We start from the raw sequence: 14,196 nt of genomic DNA on the forward strand, positions 1-14,196 counted from the left end.
TTTTCACACTTTTCGTTTTTATTTTCTTTTACCAGTGTGTGTATTGAGAAGATACTTGCTACGGGTTATAGTGCTTGTATTCACTCTGACTTACTATTCTCTCATCTTTTTTATCGGTTCTATCACCGGGTCGATAACGATAACGCGGATAACATGCTATAGATGGATGAAATTTCCAAAGGTTTAGATGAGAATTATTCTTAAAAAAATTCTCTGTCTTTTTGTTGATCATAAATATCACAGGCAAACCTTACCTTACCTTATAAATCAGACGAGAGCCGTGGTGGCTCGTGCTGTATCAAGAAGTTGTCGCCATGTTGGTTTTGGGCTGTGTTCCGGCAGTTCCCCAGGCGTCTCATTACCCGCAAGTCTCCTTCGATCTGCGCCCCTCTATTTTTGGTTGCTGGGGGGTTACTAAAGAGAAGCGATTTTGCAGGGTTGTCGTCCGGCATCCTTACGACGTGACCGGCTCACCGCAACCCATTGACTTTCGCCAGAAGTGCGATTGAGTTCTCTGGTTGATGCGCCACCGCTATTCTCCGACGTCCGTCTGTACTCCACCGTAGATAGTCCGCAGCACCTTCCGTTCGAAAACTTCAAGGGCGCTAAGGTCCTTCGCGAGAAGCGTTGTTGTCTCGATTCCGTAGAGGACTACCGGTCTTATCAGGGTTTTGTACAGCGTCAACTTCGTGCGTCGTCGCACTCGACTCGATCGAAGTGTCTGCCGGAGTGAAAAGTAAGCACGATTTCCATCCTGAATGCGTCTCTGAATCTTTTTGCTGATGTGGTTGTCGGTGGTCACCAGTGACCCCAAATACTCGAACTAGTCGACCACCTCAAGCTCATCGCCGTCTACAGAGTTCAGTTGGGCTGATGTTGTTCTCCTTGGAGCCTTTCGCTCGCATGTATTTCGATTTCGACACATTTATTTGCAGTCCGATTCGTCCGGCTTCGGCTGTCAGTCGGGCGTAAGTTTCCTCCGTTGTCGCAAAGTTAGAATATCAAAGTCACCCGCGATGCCCAGAAGCTTAATAAACCTTGTGAAAATCTTGTCGTGTATCGATGCCCGCCCTCCGGATCACACCCTCAAGGGCGATATTAAACAGCAAACAGGAAAGTCCATCACCTTGTTTTAACCCTCTGCGCGATTCAAGTGGGCTCGAGAGTGTCCCCGAAACACGCACGTAGCACATCACTTGTTCCATAGTGACCTTGATCAATCGAGTCAGTGTATCCGAAAATCCGTTGTCGTGCACGATCTGCCATAGCTGTTCTCGATCGACTGTATCATAAGCCGCCGTTAAGTCGATGAAGATACACTCAAAATAATTTTCACGTCATAATTACCGGAAAAGTTATGTGAATATTTTCCACTGTCATTTTCACTTAGATTCCACGTGATGGTCATTTGACATTTGGTCACATAAATCATGCAAAATGACAGAAAATGAATAAGTACAGGAAATTTCACGTAACAATAATGTGAAAAATATTTTGAGTGTATGATGTGTGGGCACGTTGTACTCGCGATATTTATGTTATATCGAATGAGAAGAACTGGACACACAGGAAAACTCTATTTCACATTTTAAGTAACATCGTAGTCAAATTCATTCCTACGCATCAAGAAATTTTTTTTTGTCAAGTTCGTTCTTTTCATTCTGGAGCTATAACAAATTTCAAACAAACCATTATATGGCCAAATACCACACTATCTGGATATTCCCGGTGCTAGAATGATGCGCTGAAACAGGTAATTAGCTCATCAGGCGTCATTTTGATAGGATGACTTCTGGTTTATGGAGAACGGCCTAAAGTGGTCGAACACCATCCAAATACTTTCGGATTCATGATGATGATGAGACCGAAATTAACTCCTTACCCCATTTTGATATTTAGGATAGTGACTTTCGGCGAAAATGGATATTTCCGAAACACCATTACGGTCCAGAAACCGTAAAACAACCCCAGACGCCATTTTGAAGTTCAAGATAGTGACTTCCGGTTACTGGAAAACAGCCAAAAATGACCAAATATCTCTTAAAATGCAGGGCTGGTAGCAGGTCTCTTTTTAGAGACTCAGTCTCTATTTTAAAGCGAGTCTCTAAAAAGTCTCTTTTTTCATAGAAAGGTCTCTAAAGTTTTTTTTTTCTTCTAAAATGGTCTCTGTTTCACCTAAAAGTCTCTTTTTCCATTTCTCGCTTAAATTATCAGACCATGTTGGAAGGAGTATCTGTTGTGCTACAGGAAATGACATCACAAATAGGGACGGCCTATACAATTCAAGAAAATATCCTGAAAAAGAAAAACTCTCACCCCAAGCTAGTATTTCGAAGCGACCAAAAAAGTAGTTGCCAGTTGGCTAGAAGTGCGTCGCTTTTATGATGCAAAAGCAAATCTCAAGTACATTCTGTTTCGGAATTTGACCTTCTGTTTTTATTTGACACATATTTCGCAGCCCACCGTTATATTATACAGGACAACTGCTGGGCTAGCCCGAACGTACCTCGAGATCAGTTGGGAGCCTTTTATGATGCAATTCTAAAAAAATTTAAACATTCACATAATTTGGAAATGCAGTAGTAAACATGCGACAAAAGTAATAATTTACGGGGTGGCCACTCTCTTAAGCTCCATTGATTGAACCACTGAGGAAATGTCAATTTGAAAACCTGTAAGCCAATTCGTTTAATTTTTTTTTTTCTGAAAAGCTGGATGTTGGTTTCAATCAAACTAGCTTTTGTTTTTGCTAATAAGTGTAAACGTTTGCTTATAGCAACATCAGTGGCATTACTGTCTAATAAACAAAACTTCAAAATAATCGTTATTTTTCAGGACGAAGAAATCGTCATCGAGTGGCTCGCCTGTTTGCCAAAACTGAAACCAAAAATTCATATCGAGGAAGCCCTGCACTTGCAAAAACGACACATTTGAGAGTATATTTTTCTTAGAGCCACAAAATCATGGGTGGTTGTCCGGGTATTTATTTTGTTTTTCTAACATAAATTCGGACCATGATGAATTCTACATGACAATCAATTTCGATGTAGAAATAATCGATTAAAATCTTCGTTTCGACTTGCCGAAAATATAAGGGGCAAGCTGATATGATAAAAATTCTGGCCGAAATAGAGACTTACTATGCCTTTTTTTTAAATTCTTCAATCAACACAAAATGTTCGATTGACAACCTGTTTTGCGAAGAATTTCAGAAGAATTTTGAGCAACTAAATTGTCTATCTGAAAAAACCTATTTACCGTACAGTGCCTATTCACCGCTCACTTTTCACTTGAAAAGTTATTTTTTCATAACAATTTCCCCAATCCTCCAGAAAAGCGTTGCTGAAGTATCGGTGAAAATATTTTTCTAAAATGTGTTTTGTTATGGAAAAAATATTTTCCAAGTGAAAAGTGAGCGGTGAATGGGCACTGTAAAGGAAAGCAAAGCCTTGGTGCTACATTCCGATTCGGAACTCGACCTTCTGTTGTTTATACACAGACTTCGCAGCCAACTGTTTAGTGTACAGGACAATTGCGGGGCAAGCGCTACGATCCTACTGACACTAACAGTCTCTCCCGAGCCGAAACTCGAACCTAAGACGACTGGCTTGTTTGGTCAGCATCGTACCTCGAGACCATCTGGGAGATTAGGCACTGTACGGTAGATAAAATCTAATTAGACCAATTTTTTAATTGCACTTTTTGTTAATAATTTTTTTTTTATATAGATTTTCAAATTCAATTATCTCAATATTTTTTCTTAAGTGTACAAACCATCCCTTCGCAACATGCCTATATCTCGTGTTATTATTCAGATATATCGAGTTATTAAAAAAAACTTCAGTCCTTTTCAAATGTTAATGCAGATAAAATATACAAAGTTGGTTAGAGTACTAAGGCTCACACACCCACAAAGTTTCATTGAATTCTGAGAAGCTACTGCCAACCCCTCAGTCGAGTTGGCGCGAAATCCTTCTCATCTTTATCGAATTCTTGAAAAACTGTCATGATCTCGTTTGTTTTTCATAACATTTATTGCGTGACTTTATGGCGTCTTTGGCTTCTACTCGGATTATTTTGAATAATATTTTTGTTAATGATTTATTTGGAGAGAATTGTAATATAATTTAAGGACCTTGAAATAATTGCTAATACATTCTATTGGCCTACGCTCAAAAATTTGGTATGTTCCGAAGTTTTTCGAAAATAAAAAATGTATTTCTAGATAACAAAAGATCTCGACGTTTCATGTATTTCTAAGACATTTGACATAAAAATATAATTTTGACAATAAATGTAGGTAATACTCATACCACTGTTAGGCTCTTCATCCCAAAATCTGATTCAGGGGTGACATTGCGCATTTCGTTTCGAATAACTCGAACAAAACTAAATGATCGCTGGTGGGTGTTACGCTTTGTTTTTCGTATTTTTTCGACTTTGCGGGTTAAATGATCCGAAGGACAAATGACAATGACAACCCCATTTTGAGCTAAAAGCAAAACTGGCAGTATGTGACGTACTCGAAAATAGTGAAAATCGCTAGAATCGAGTTGCACAATGCCACCCTAGGTCAAATTTTGTATGAAAAATTTTTTTTTCGAGAAGACAAAGCTTTTGAGTCCTACCGCCAAACGAAATTCGAGGGTCAGAATTTTCCCATAATATAGAAGCTTTCTAAGCTCAACGGCAAGTTAACAACAAAGACGAAAATTGTTCAAGGCTATGTAGAAACATGTCAGTCGATGAACAGTTTTAGTAGTTTCCATAGTTTTCTAACACTGTGGTCACCCTTTAGTACGTTTGTATTGCCTTTTTAATACAACCATTTTATATCCGAAAATAAAAATAAAAAAGGCTTGTTATTTTCACAAAACAATACTTTTTTTTGCTTCTTAGTCTGAATTACCTCTTTTTAGGTTTGCTTTATGGTCACTTTTTAGTCTCTTTTCGGTTCCTTTTTGGTCTCTTTTTTCAGGCATTTAGTCTCTAAAGTTCCTATTTTCGAGTCGCTCAGTCGCTACCAGCTCTGTAAAATGAGTACTATAGGACTATATAAGAAGCAGTTTGGGGGCTATTCACAGTATACGTAAACAGTTTATGTAGGCGAATGTCTAAGATTCATACACAATTTTTAGAATATGTATGAACGATTGTTCATTAAGAGGGAAGGCGGTCCAAAATCACCAAAAACTAGTCCACGTGGAATATAACTTATCTAATGGTCCAAAGTTGTATGTTACGTGACGTCTTGGGTTGTCGTTAAGAGAAAATATGTAACACACTGTCAAGATTATTGAGACTTAACATTGTCTTTGAGGAAAAAATGCAAAAATAATAATGAAAATCGTTGTATTTATATTTTCTTATCTTAAGAACTAATATGGGAACAAAATAAACAAACTTTACGTATTGTAGCTTGTTTTTTGTATCTGATTTAACCGATTGTTTGTACCGTAAAACGGTGTAACATTGATCATTTGTTTCACTTTTTCGTGAGTATTTATATATTTTGCAACTGAAATTACAGGTTTCATATTTTTAGAACCAGTACTGGCATCCTTAGAACTTAAGAAGTTAGTTTTCGAAGCCCTTCGAAAAACTTGAACATTAAAAACATTTTTTTTTTCGTCGTTGTTTTAATTTTCCTTATTTGGGGTTTCAATTTTGAATAGTTTTGAAACCTTTTTGAACTAAAAAAGTTAAATAATGCTTTGATAACATGTTTAGAAACGCATCACGTTCTCCTTGACTGCGGAGGATAGTCCTGTCCTTGCACCTAGCCGCGGTATTGCGAGTCATTTTTATGCCATATGTAAATTTACCTTTCGATGATGAAAAACGTAAACATTGGTCGCAGAAGTTGCCAGAAGTCATTTCCAACAACGGAAGTATCAATAGGCCAGCTCTAGCCTCTTACGTTCTATGCTCTAGCCAAGACAAGATCCTGGCGCAGGCCTATCTCTAATCAATGTTACCCCGCTGATCAATGATACCCCGTTTTACGGTACCTTTGCGAGTAGCAGAAAAATGGAAGCCTGTTCACATTTACACGATTTTTTTTAAATTGTCAACGACTGTTTTATTGATCAATTAAACTACCAAGGAAAAAGCGGGGTAAAAATATATTCTTTCTAGTAGTTATAAGCGTCTGTTTCTTGTAGTTTTGGCCAAAAGGAGAACACATAATTATTACTTTGATGTGAAAGCCACTCTATTCAGCGGAATGATTTTTTGCCTGCCAACATATCTTTTCATAAAACCAAGAAAGCCAAAAACAAAACAATAAATTCAAAGCGTCATATTCGGTTCAGTTCTGTTGCGGAAACAGATATTTTTTATGTTCGCAGTTACGACCTACAATTGTGTGGCTCTTTACCATACTATATAGGCACCGATTTGCTGTTAGTGAATGAATGAGTTAAAGTAGGTTTATCAATATATATATATTGAAAATGAAATGGACACAATATGCGCTCATCAGGAAACTTACCACAGTTTTATGATTTGGTGGATAATTACCACGAACCGTGAGCGTCTTACTCGTGAACACTTGAGCACCAAGAAAGTAGAACACTGACCCAAACGTACCAACGACAAGCGTTCATTAATGGTGTCAAGGTACTCGAGCTTAGGTGTTTGTGGTTGCTGTCGTGATTTGAGAATTAATTGAAAAGTTTCACGAACCTGAAACACAATCTTCGGAATAAAGTGCTCCTTATCCTCGAACGGAAAATGGGCATGGAAAATCTGATTATCGTCTATTTAAATTCATGATTCTCTCTTCATACTACCGGCCAATTTACCTATTGTCTTTTTTTTTTGCTTTTCAGCTCTCAACCTTCCACGTCCAGCTTTCAACACATGGCCCGGATGATGGACACACTTATACTGGACAATTTAGCACCATTTGCATTCACTAAAATTACCACCACTCATCGGCCGTCAAGGATCGCTGCAACGAACCTCGGTCCGACAAATGGATCGTCAGGAAGTTCCGGCGCTGGCTGTGGCTTGAGCGGCGTTCCTGGTATGGGCGTTGGGGTGAAGAAAGCAACCAGCACCTCCAATGTGGCGGCAAGCTGTGCCGCGGGGGAAAGCCTCGGGAGCTCGTCGATCCGTGTCAACCTGCAGAAGAATAAAATACCCACGCAAGGTCAGCATAGAAGTTATGTTACTTTTGCGCCCGTCTTGGTTTGCATGCTTTGAGGTATTGCCACCGCGGCAGTCTAACCTTTTTAAGTGACTGGAAGGGAAAAGGAGGTCAAGCTGGGGTGACCAATATTACGTCTATCTTTGAGATTTAATGAACAGAACCGTTGACCTGAATACCTACAATTATGGGCTGACGACAGCGATAGCCTGTTTTACACTTTCAGATTGGCGCTACTGTTAGCCTCATTTAGAGGGCACGATACCTCGAAAGTTGAACATGGCTGACGAAGAATTTTTTTCCATTTCTTTTGGCAATCTCCTTTACCCCGTTGCAATTATGATTAACTATATTCAAACTGCTAGAATATTACTAAACATTTGGCAGAACGAAAAATAGCAATATTTTTAAACTCAGAGTAGATGGTTTTCCCGATTTCAACTAGAGTTTTCTGGTTTTCGAGCAGTTGCAATTTTTCAATCTCTCTGGTTAATTTGTTGTTTAATTGGAGTTCTGTGCACAGACGATACTTCCAAAACCACATTTCCCGTTAGCACTAAAACCCGAAATATTCCACCTAGCGGTGAGACCCAGCCTTTCTCATTCAAACTTTTATTTGTAAAAATAGATTTACATGAACGCTTCAATCCAATAAATGTAGATTCACTCTTTAGGTTCTAAAATATTGATGTTGTAATCTATACATATAAAAATGCAGTCCGGTCTGTCTGTCTGTTTGATCCATATAGGCTCGAAAACTACCGAACCGATCGACGTGAAAATTTGTCTGTAGCGGTTTTTGGTGCCGATAAAGGTTCCTATGATAGTTTGAGACCCCTCCCTCTTCTGGAAAGGAGGGGTCCAATACAAATGAAACATACATTTCTGCACAACTCAAGAACAAACCAAGCAAATGAAACCGAATTTGGCATGTGGATGTTTTAAAGGGTAATAAATATGTCCATAATGGTTCTGCACATCTCGCGAACTAATCAACTAAATGGAACCATATTTGGCAGGTAAATGTTTTTAGTGGTAACAAATATGTTCCATAATCGACCTCAGGCAACATTTTGGATTGTAAGATAGCAACTTCCGGTTTCTGGAAAACAGCCAAAAATGGACGATTTCCACCCAATATAATAATATCCGGATAAAGAAAGATACACAGGAGCTAAATTCGACCACAGATACCATTTTGAATTCTAAGATGGCGATTTCCGGTTTCGGAAAAACAGCGGCAAACGACCAAATACCCCCCAAAAGGTGGTTTCAAAGTTTGGCTGCCCTACACGTTCCCATTTTATTTGATTATAATCGAACTTAAGCAACCGTTATGTATTAAATTGTTAATTAAACAACGAAAGTCTATTATCTCAAAGATTACATGACTTAATTGAACATAACTAGTGTCATACGAACGAGTCATCTCTCAAACTTACAAATAACAAACTTCATAACAATTTGATATGTGGCTCAAAAGTTATGGAAAGAAAAGAAATTCAAAAACTATTTTAAACTATACCTGCTTTGATCGATATATGTGGCCTCAACATAATTTAAATGTGGTGTAGTACGCTTTGAACGTTCCAAATTCATTGATTCCTTGCGATGTGTTCAAAGTCTGCAAATGCACGACGAATCGGCCATAGGATATGATCAAAGTAAAATAACAAATCGTTTGAAATGATTGGTTTTATCGAAATGACAACATCCTCGACTTTTGGCTTCTGTACATCGCCCAAATTCTGAATATATTCATATTGGGTGGTATTCGGTTCGGGAAATACTCATATTGGGAGGTATTTAGTTATTTTGGTTGTTTTAAAATTCAAATGGTGCCTGAGGTCAATTGTTAGCTCATTGCATCATTCTGGTTCCAGAGATACTCATATTGGATGGTATTTGGTTATTTTAGGCTGTTTTTCACAAACCGGAAGTCGCCATCTTGGATTTCGAAATGGTATTTAAGATAATTTCTGGCCTCTGAGCGTCATTCTGGTAGAAGAAACACTCACATTGGGTGTAACTCGATCATTTTCCGCTGTTTCCCAGGAACCGGAAGTCGCCAACCTAGAATCCAAAATAGGGGCTTAGAACGTTTTCAGCTGCTGTGTATCATTCTAGATCCGGAGATACTCATGTTAGACGGAAATCGGCCATTTTTCGCTGTTTTCCAGAAACCACAAGTTGCCATCCTACAATTCATAATGGTGTCTGAAGTCATTTGGGTTTGGGTGGTATTTGGTCGTTTGCCGCTGTTTTTCCGAAACCGGAAGTCGCCATCTTAGAATTCAAAATGGTATCTGTGGTCGAATTTAGCTCCTGTGTATCTTTCTTTATCCGGATATTATTATATTGGGTGGAAATCGTCCATTTTTGGCTGTTTTCCAGAAACCGGAAGTTGCTATCTTACAATCCAAAATGTTGCCTGAGGTCGATTATGGAACATATTTGTTACCACTAAAAACATTTACCTGCCAAATATGGTTCCATTTAGTTGATTAGTTCGCGAGATGTGCAGAAATTTGTGCAGAAACATGTGCTTCCATAAGAGGGAGGGGCTTCGAACTATTATGGACATATTTATTACTCTTTAAAACATCCACATGCCAAATTCGGTCTCATTTGCTTGATTTGTTCTTGAGTTGTGCAGAAATGTATGTTTCATTTGTATTGGACCCCTCCTTTCCAGAAGAGGGAGGGGTCTCAAACTATCATAGGAACCTTTATCGGGACCGAAAACCCCTACATAAAAATTTTCACGTCGATCGGTTCGGTAGTTTTCGAGCCTATATGGATCAAACAGACAGACAAACCGGACTGCATTTTTATATGCATAGATTACAACATCAATATTTTAGAACCTAAAGAGTGAATATACATTTATTGGATTGAAGCATTCATGTGAATCTATTTTTACAAATAAAAGTTTGAATGAGAAAGGCTGGGTCTGACCGCTAGGTGGATTAATTAAGGTTTTTAGCATAAATAAATGAAAACTAATCATGAATATCACAATCGTGAACTAAATTAATGATTGGGGCAGCATGGGACACCAAAGACGAGGCAGTATAGTTTGCATCGACAGCTTTATCCCCTTCGGTGGTATAACATGGACGAGATGACCCCATATTTTTGTTATCTATGAAGAGAAGGCATTTTTCTTGCTATCCGTAAAAAGTTCATTGAGATTTAATCATAATTTTGTGCTGTTTGAGAGGGTGACCCATCTTGCCCCGCTTATTTTACAGGGCAAAAAAAAACAACCTTTTCTAAAAATTCTGTAAAAGCGAACCAACACTTGATTTATGTTATTTTCTAGCATAATTTAATAAAATATACATAACTTCAAAATAATCATCTGAAAGGTAGACCGAAACTATCTTCAGTTAAGTGATATTGAAAATTTGGCTTATCTGACTCATCTTGCCCCCCCTTACCCTACATATTTTTTTAAAGTATATCCATTTTCCTACTAGTCGTTTTCAGTCAGATTTTTTTATTAATATTTTTTTTAATATTTAGTTTTAAAAAAAAGTTTCTGAGCTACAGTGCTCTAGTTGAAGTGTATGCTAAAATACCTACGTTCGTTTAGAAAATTACAATTGAATTGACATTTTTTTCGTCCGCGGAAAATATTCAGTTTGCCAAACCAAATTCGTGTGGCAAGATTCATTCAAATTGAAAACACTCGAAAGTAGACGATTAGTCATTTGGTATGGAAATCATCATTTGCAGAACGATGCTTTGGATACGTAGAACGGATTCGGATACGTTACGCAAATGATGGTTTCCATACCAAATAACCTATCGTATAATTTCGAATGTTTTCTATTCGAATGAAACTTGCCACACGAATTTGGTTTGGCGAACTGAATATTTTCCGCGGACGAAAAAACGGAAACAGATGAAGCATCACATCAACTGGAGGTTTCTCAATAGCCGCATATACGCGTTAGTAATGAAAGACAAGTAACCTAATTCACGCATGCGCACCGACAAATGACAAACCCGGTGACGTGAAGGATAAGTTTTATGAGCTCCTTCAGAAGGAATATGGTGCTCCGGATATAACATCAAGATAATTTCGTGAACATTGATGCATAGATCATAAATTAGGTGATAAGAGTGAAGTACAAAATTTGTGACGCATCAAGGTAGTGAGAAAACCAAGAAGCTGGAGCATCCGGAAAGAGACTTTAGTGATGGAAGGAATATTAGTACTGGATACATACACTTCCACTTTCATTTTCGAGAAATTGCTTCCACAGGTACGGTACGAGTATCGGTGAAGTTTTTCACCGGACTAATCTCTGGCAAGAGTTTCATCAGGAAGACGAATTTGTTAAACCAGCAAGTGTTATTTTTGAGTTGGGCACTCCAAAAAATCTTTAACTTACGACTGATCCTATAATACCTCAACACAGCGTTCGATTTAGTTCAACAGTGTTTGTTTTGCTTTTGAAGCATGTATTGTAACGTGATTTTCTGAACAATTTTATTGGGTATTGGCTATATCTTTGATTTTTGCATTATCATTTTATGTTGAAACCAATAAAACAAAGCTAACAAACGCCTTTTCACTTGCAGAGGTTCATCCCAATCCACGCCACGCCAGTATGGTGGCCGCCAACGCAGCCTCGCCGCCGACCGCAACCGATTCCCGTTGGATTTCCTCCCTGCGACGTCGAGATCCGGAGCTACAGCCAACGTTGCCTTCAATCAATCATTCCAACCACCAGAGTACCTCGTCACTGACGCACCAGACCAGTGTCGGCTATGCCAGCTCAACTAACACTCCAACCGAACGACGTAGCAGTAGGAACAGTGGACAGAAATCCTCACTTCGGAAGAGTCGTTCAGTGGAACGAATCCGGGCTCGCAAGTTGGCCACGTCGAAAATCAAGGAGCGACCAAAAAAGTCTTCGTCCGAAGAGGGTGGAGGTTCGGACGATCAGGAGGTCACTTCGGTGGAGGAGAATTCACCACAACAGCAGCAATCACCAGTTAAAAGAATGGATAAACCAAAAATGTTCAGCTCAATCGGATACGAATCCCACCTGGTAGATACGTTGGAGAAGGACATGCTTCAGAAGAACCCCAACGTGCAGTGGAATGATGTCGCAGGGTTGAACGATACTAAAGCTGTCTTGCAGGAGGCAGTAGTTCTTCCGGTCATTTTGCCCGATTTCTTTCGCGGCATTCGGCGACCATGGAAAGGTGTCCTAATGGTGGGGCCACCGGGAACCGGCAAAACAATGCTCGCGAAAGCCGTCGCCACCGAGTGTGGCACCACCTTCTTCAATGTGTCTTCGAGTACGTTGACTTCCAAATACCGTGGGGAAAGTGAGAAGCTGGTACGGTTACTATTCGAAATGGCCCGGTTCTACGCGCCCAGTACGATCTTCATTGACGAAATCGATTCCTTGTGCGCTTGCCGGGGAAGTGATTCGGAACACGAAGCCAGTCGCCGGTTTAAGGCCGAGTTGCTCATACAGATGGATGGTTTGAATGCCTCAAAGTAGGTGGTTTAATAAGTTAGGGTATATTTGCGTAGACTGACAGTATTTTTTACTCTACAGCGATGAAAAAATAATAATGGTGTTGGCAGCGACTAATCATCCATGGGATATTGACGAAGCCTTTCGCAGACGGTTTGAAAAACGCGTCTACATTGGTCTTCCGAACGACAACACCAGGAAAGCACTGATGAAATTGTGCTTGAAAGGTGTGAATGTATCATCCGACCTTGATGTGGAAGCTATAGCAGAACAACTTCGAGGCTACACTGGATCTGATATTGCAAACGTTTGTCGGTATGTCCGTTTGAGTTGTGTTTACATTTTGGACCAAAAATTATTGTTTTGTTTTTTACTTCAGGGATGCCGCCATGATGGCTATGAGACGACACATCAACGGATTGACGCCTATGGAAATAAAGATGATTCGACGGGAGCAGGTCGATCTGCCGGTGACGGCACAGGACTTCCAGGACGCAATGGTGAAGACTCGAAAATCGGTGTCCGCCAACGATGTGGCACGCTATGAAACATGGATGGATGAGTACGGATCCTGCTAGTGCTACATCTAAGCTCAAAACGGAAGTCTGATGGCTGGATTCTAAATGAATTGCGATTACTATTCTCATTACAACCTTTGCATACTCCGTAACACCGCAAATGATGATCTCATACTAGATAATACATTTCTCAATGCCACAGTGTTCATTTACATTCCAAAAGTGTATTGTTAAGTTATTTCGTTAAATCGAAACAGAAACTAATAGCTGTTACCTTTTACGATTGATTTGTTCGATGGGTTAGAAATGATTGGTGTGTTCCGGATAATGAAGAGAAGAATTTGCTTCACTTTTAAACACTGCAGGAGAAGTAAAGTAAACTTATATAGTAAACTTAATCCCTGCTGATTCTTCGATCTGCTCATGTTAGTCTATGGATGATCATCAGGAATCTATTTGAATCAGTTAAAATGCAAGCTTTGTGACGTTGGCTAAGATTTCTTTCCAATGTTATAAATAAAGGAATCACTGATACAATCACTCTTTTTTCTTGTTGAAATTTAGATTCATTATACAAAATCCTGTCATCTCCGTACTCCATTCAAGAACAAATTTTCTTTGGCATTTTGTGTCATTCCCGGTGAAAATTTTATTTTTTTTCAACTTTGGATAGCTACCGCGTCCACATTCAAAACTAAACTACTATGATGTGATTTTCTCTGCCAAGCGACATCTATTGATGTTCATAAAAGTATTGCCAAATAATGAAAATGTCATTGAGTTTTATGGTAAGTCGAGAATGTTCAATGTGTCAAATGATGCCTAATCTGATTGGAGTTTGATAACCAGCTTGAACTCTATTTTTTGTTTGTTTGTAGTGGAACTAGACTACTGCATCCATTATTTAGAACTATTGTGAACTCTATTAATCGTCACTCAAATTCGATCAAAGAGGGACAGTCGAGTTTTAAATTTTTCAATTAGAAGTAAAATTTGAAAGTAGCAAAGTAGTAGATATATT

The 14,196-nt window shown here is 39.0% G+C and overlaps 1 protein-coding gene across 7 annotated transcripts in view; it reads left to right on the forward strand.

Annotated features, from left to right (window-relative positions):
- The window catches only part of LOC129731152 (katanin p60 ATPase-containing subunit A-like 1), a 46,017-nt gene extending 32,305 nt beyond the window's left edge, over positions 1–13,712 (forward strand). For all 7 annotated transcript variants that reach the window (XM_055690939.1, XM_055690935.1, XM_055690937.1 and 4 more), the window contains 4 exons: positions 6,834–7,156; positions 11,747–12,677; positions 12,739–12,972; positions 13,037–13,712. In XM_055690939.1, the coding sequence (XP_055546914.1) occupies positions 6,834–7,156; positions 11,747–12,677; positions 12,739–12,972; positions 13,037–13,235 (1,687 nt within the window). In that variant the 3' untranslated portion in view covers positions 13,236–13,712. The remainder of the gene's footprint in view (positions 1–6,833; positions 7,157–11,746; positions 12,678–12,738; positions 12,973–13,036) is intronic.
- Positions 13,713–14,196: the final 484 nt, after the last annotated feature.

This window comes from Wyeomyia smithii, chromosome 3, assembly GCF_029784165.1.
Source record: "Wyeomyia smithii strain HCP4-BCI-WySm-NY-G18 chromosome 3, ASM2978416v1, whole genome shotgun sequence".
NCBI classification, from domain to species: Eukaryota; Metazoa; Arthropoda; class Insecta; order Diptera; family Culicidae; genus Wyeomyia; species Wyeomyia smithii.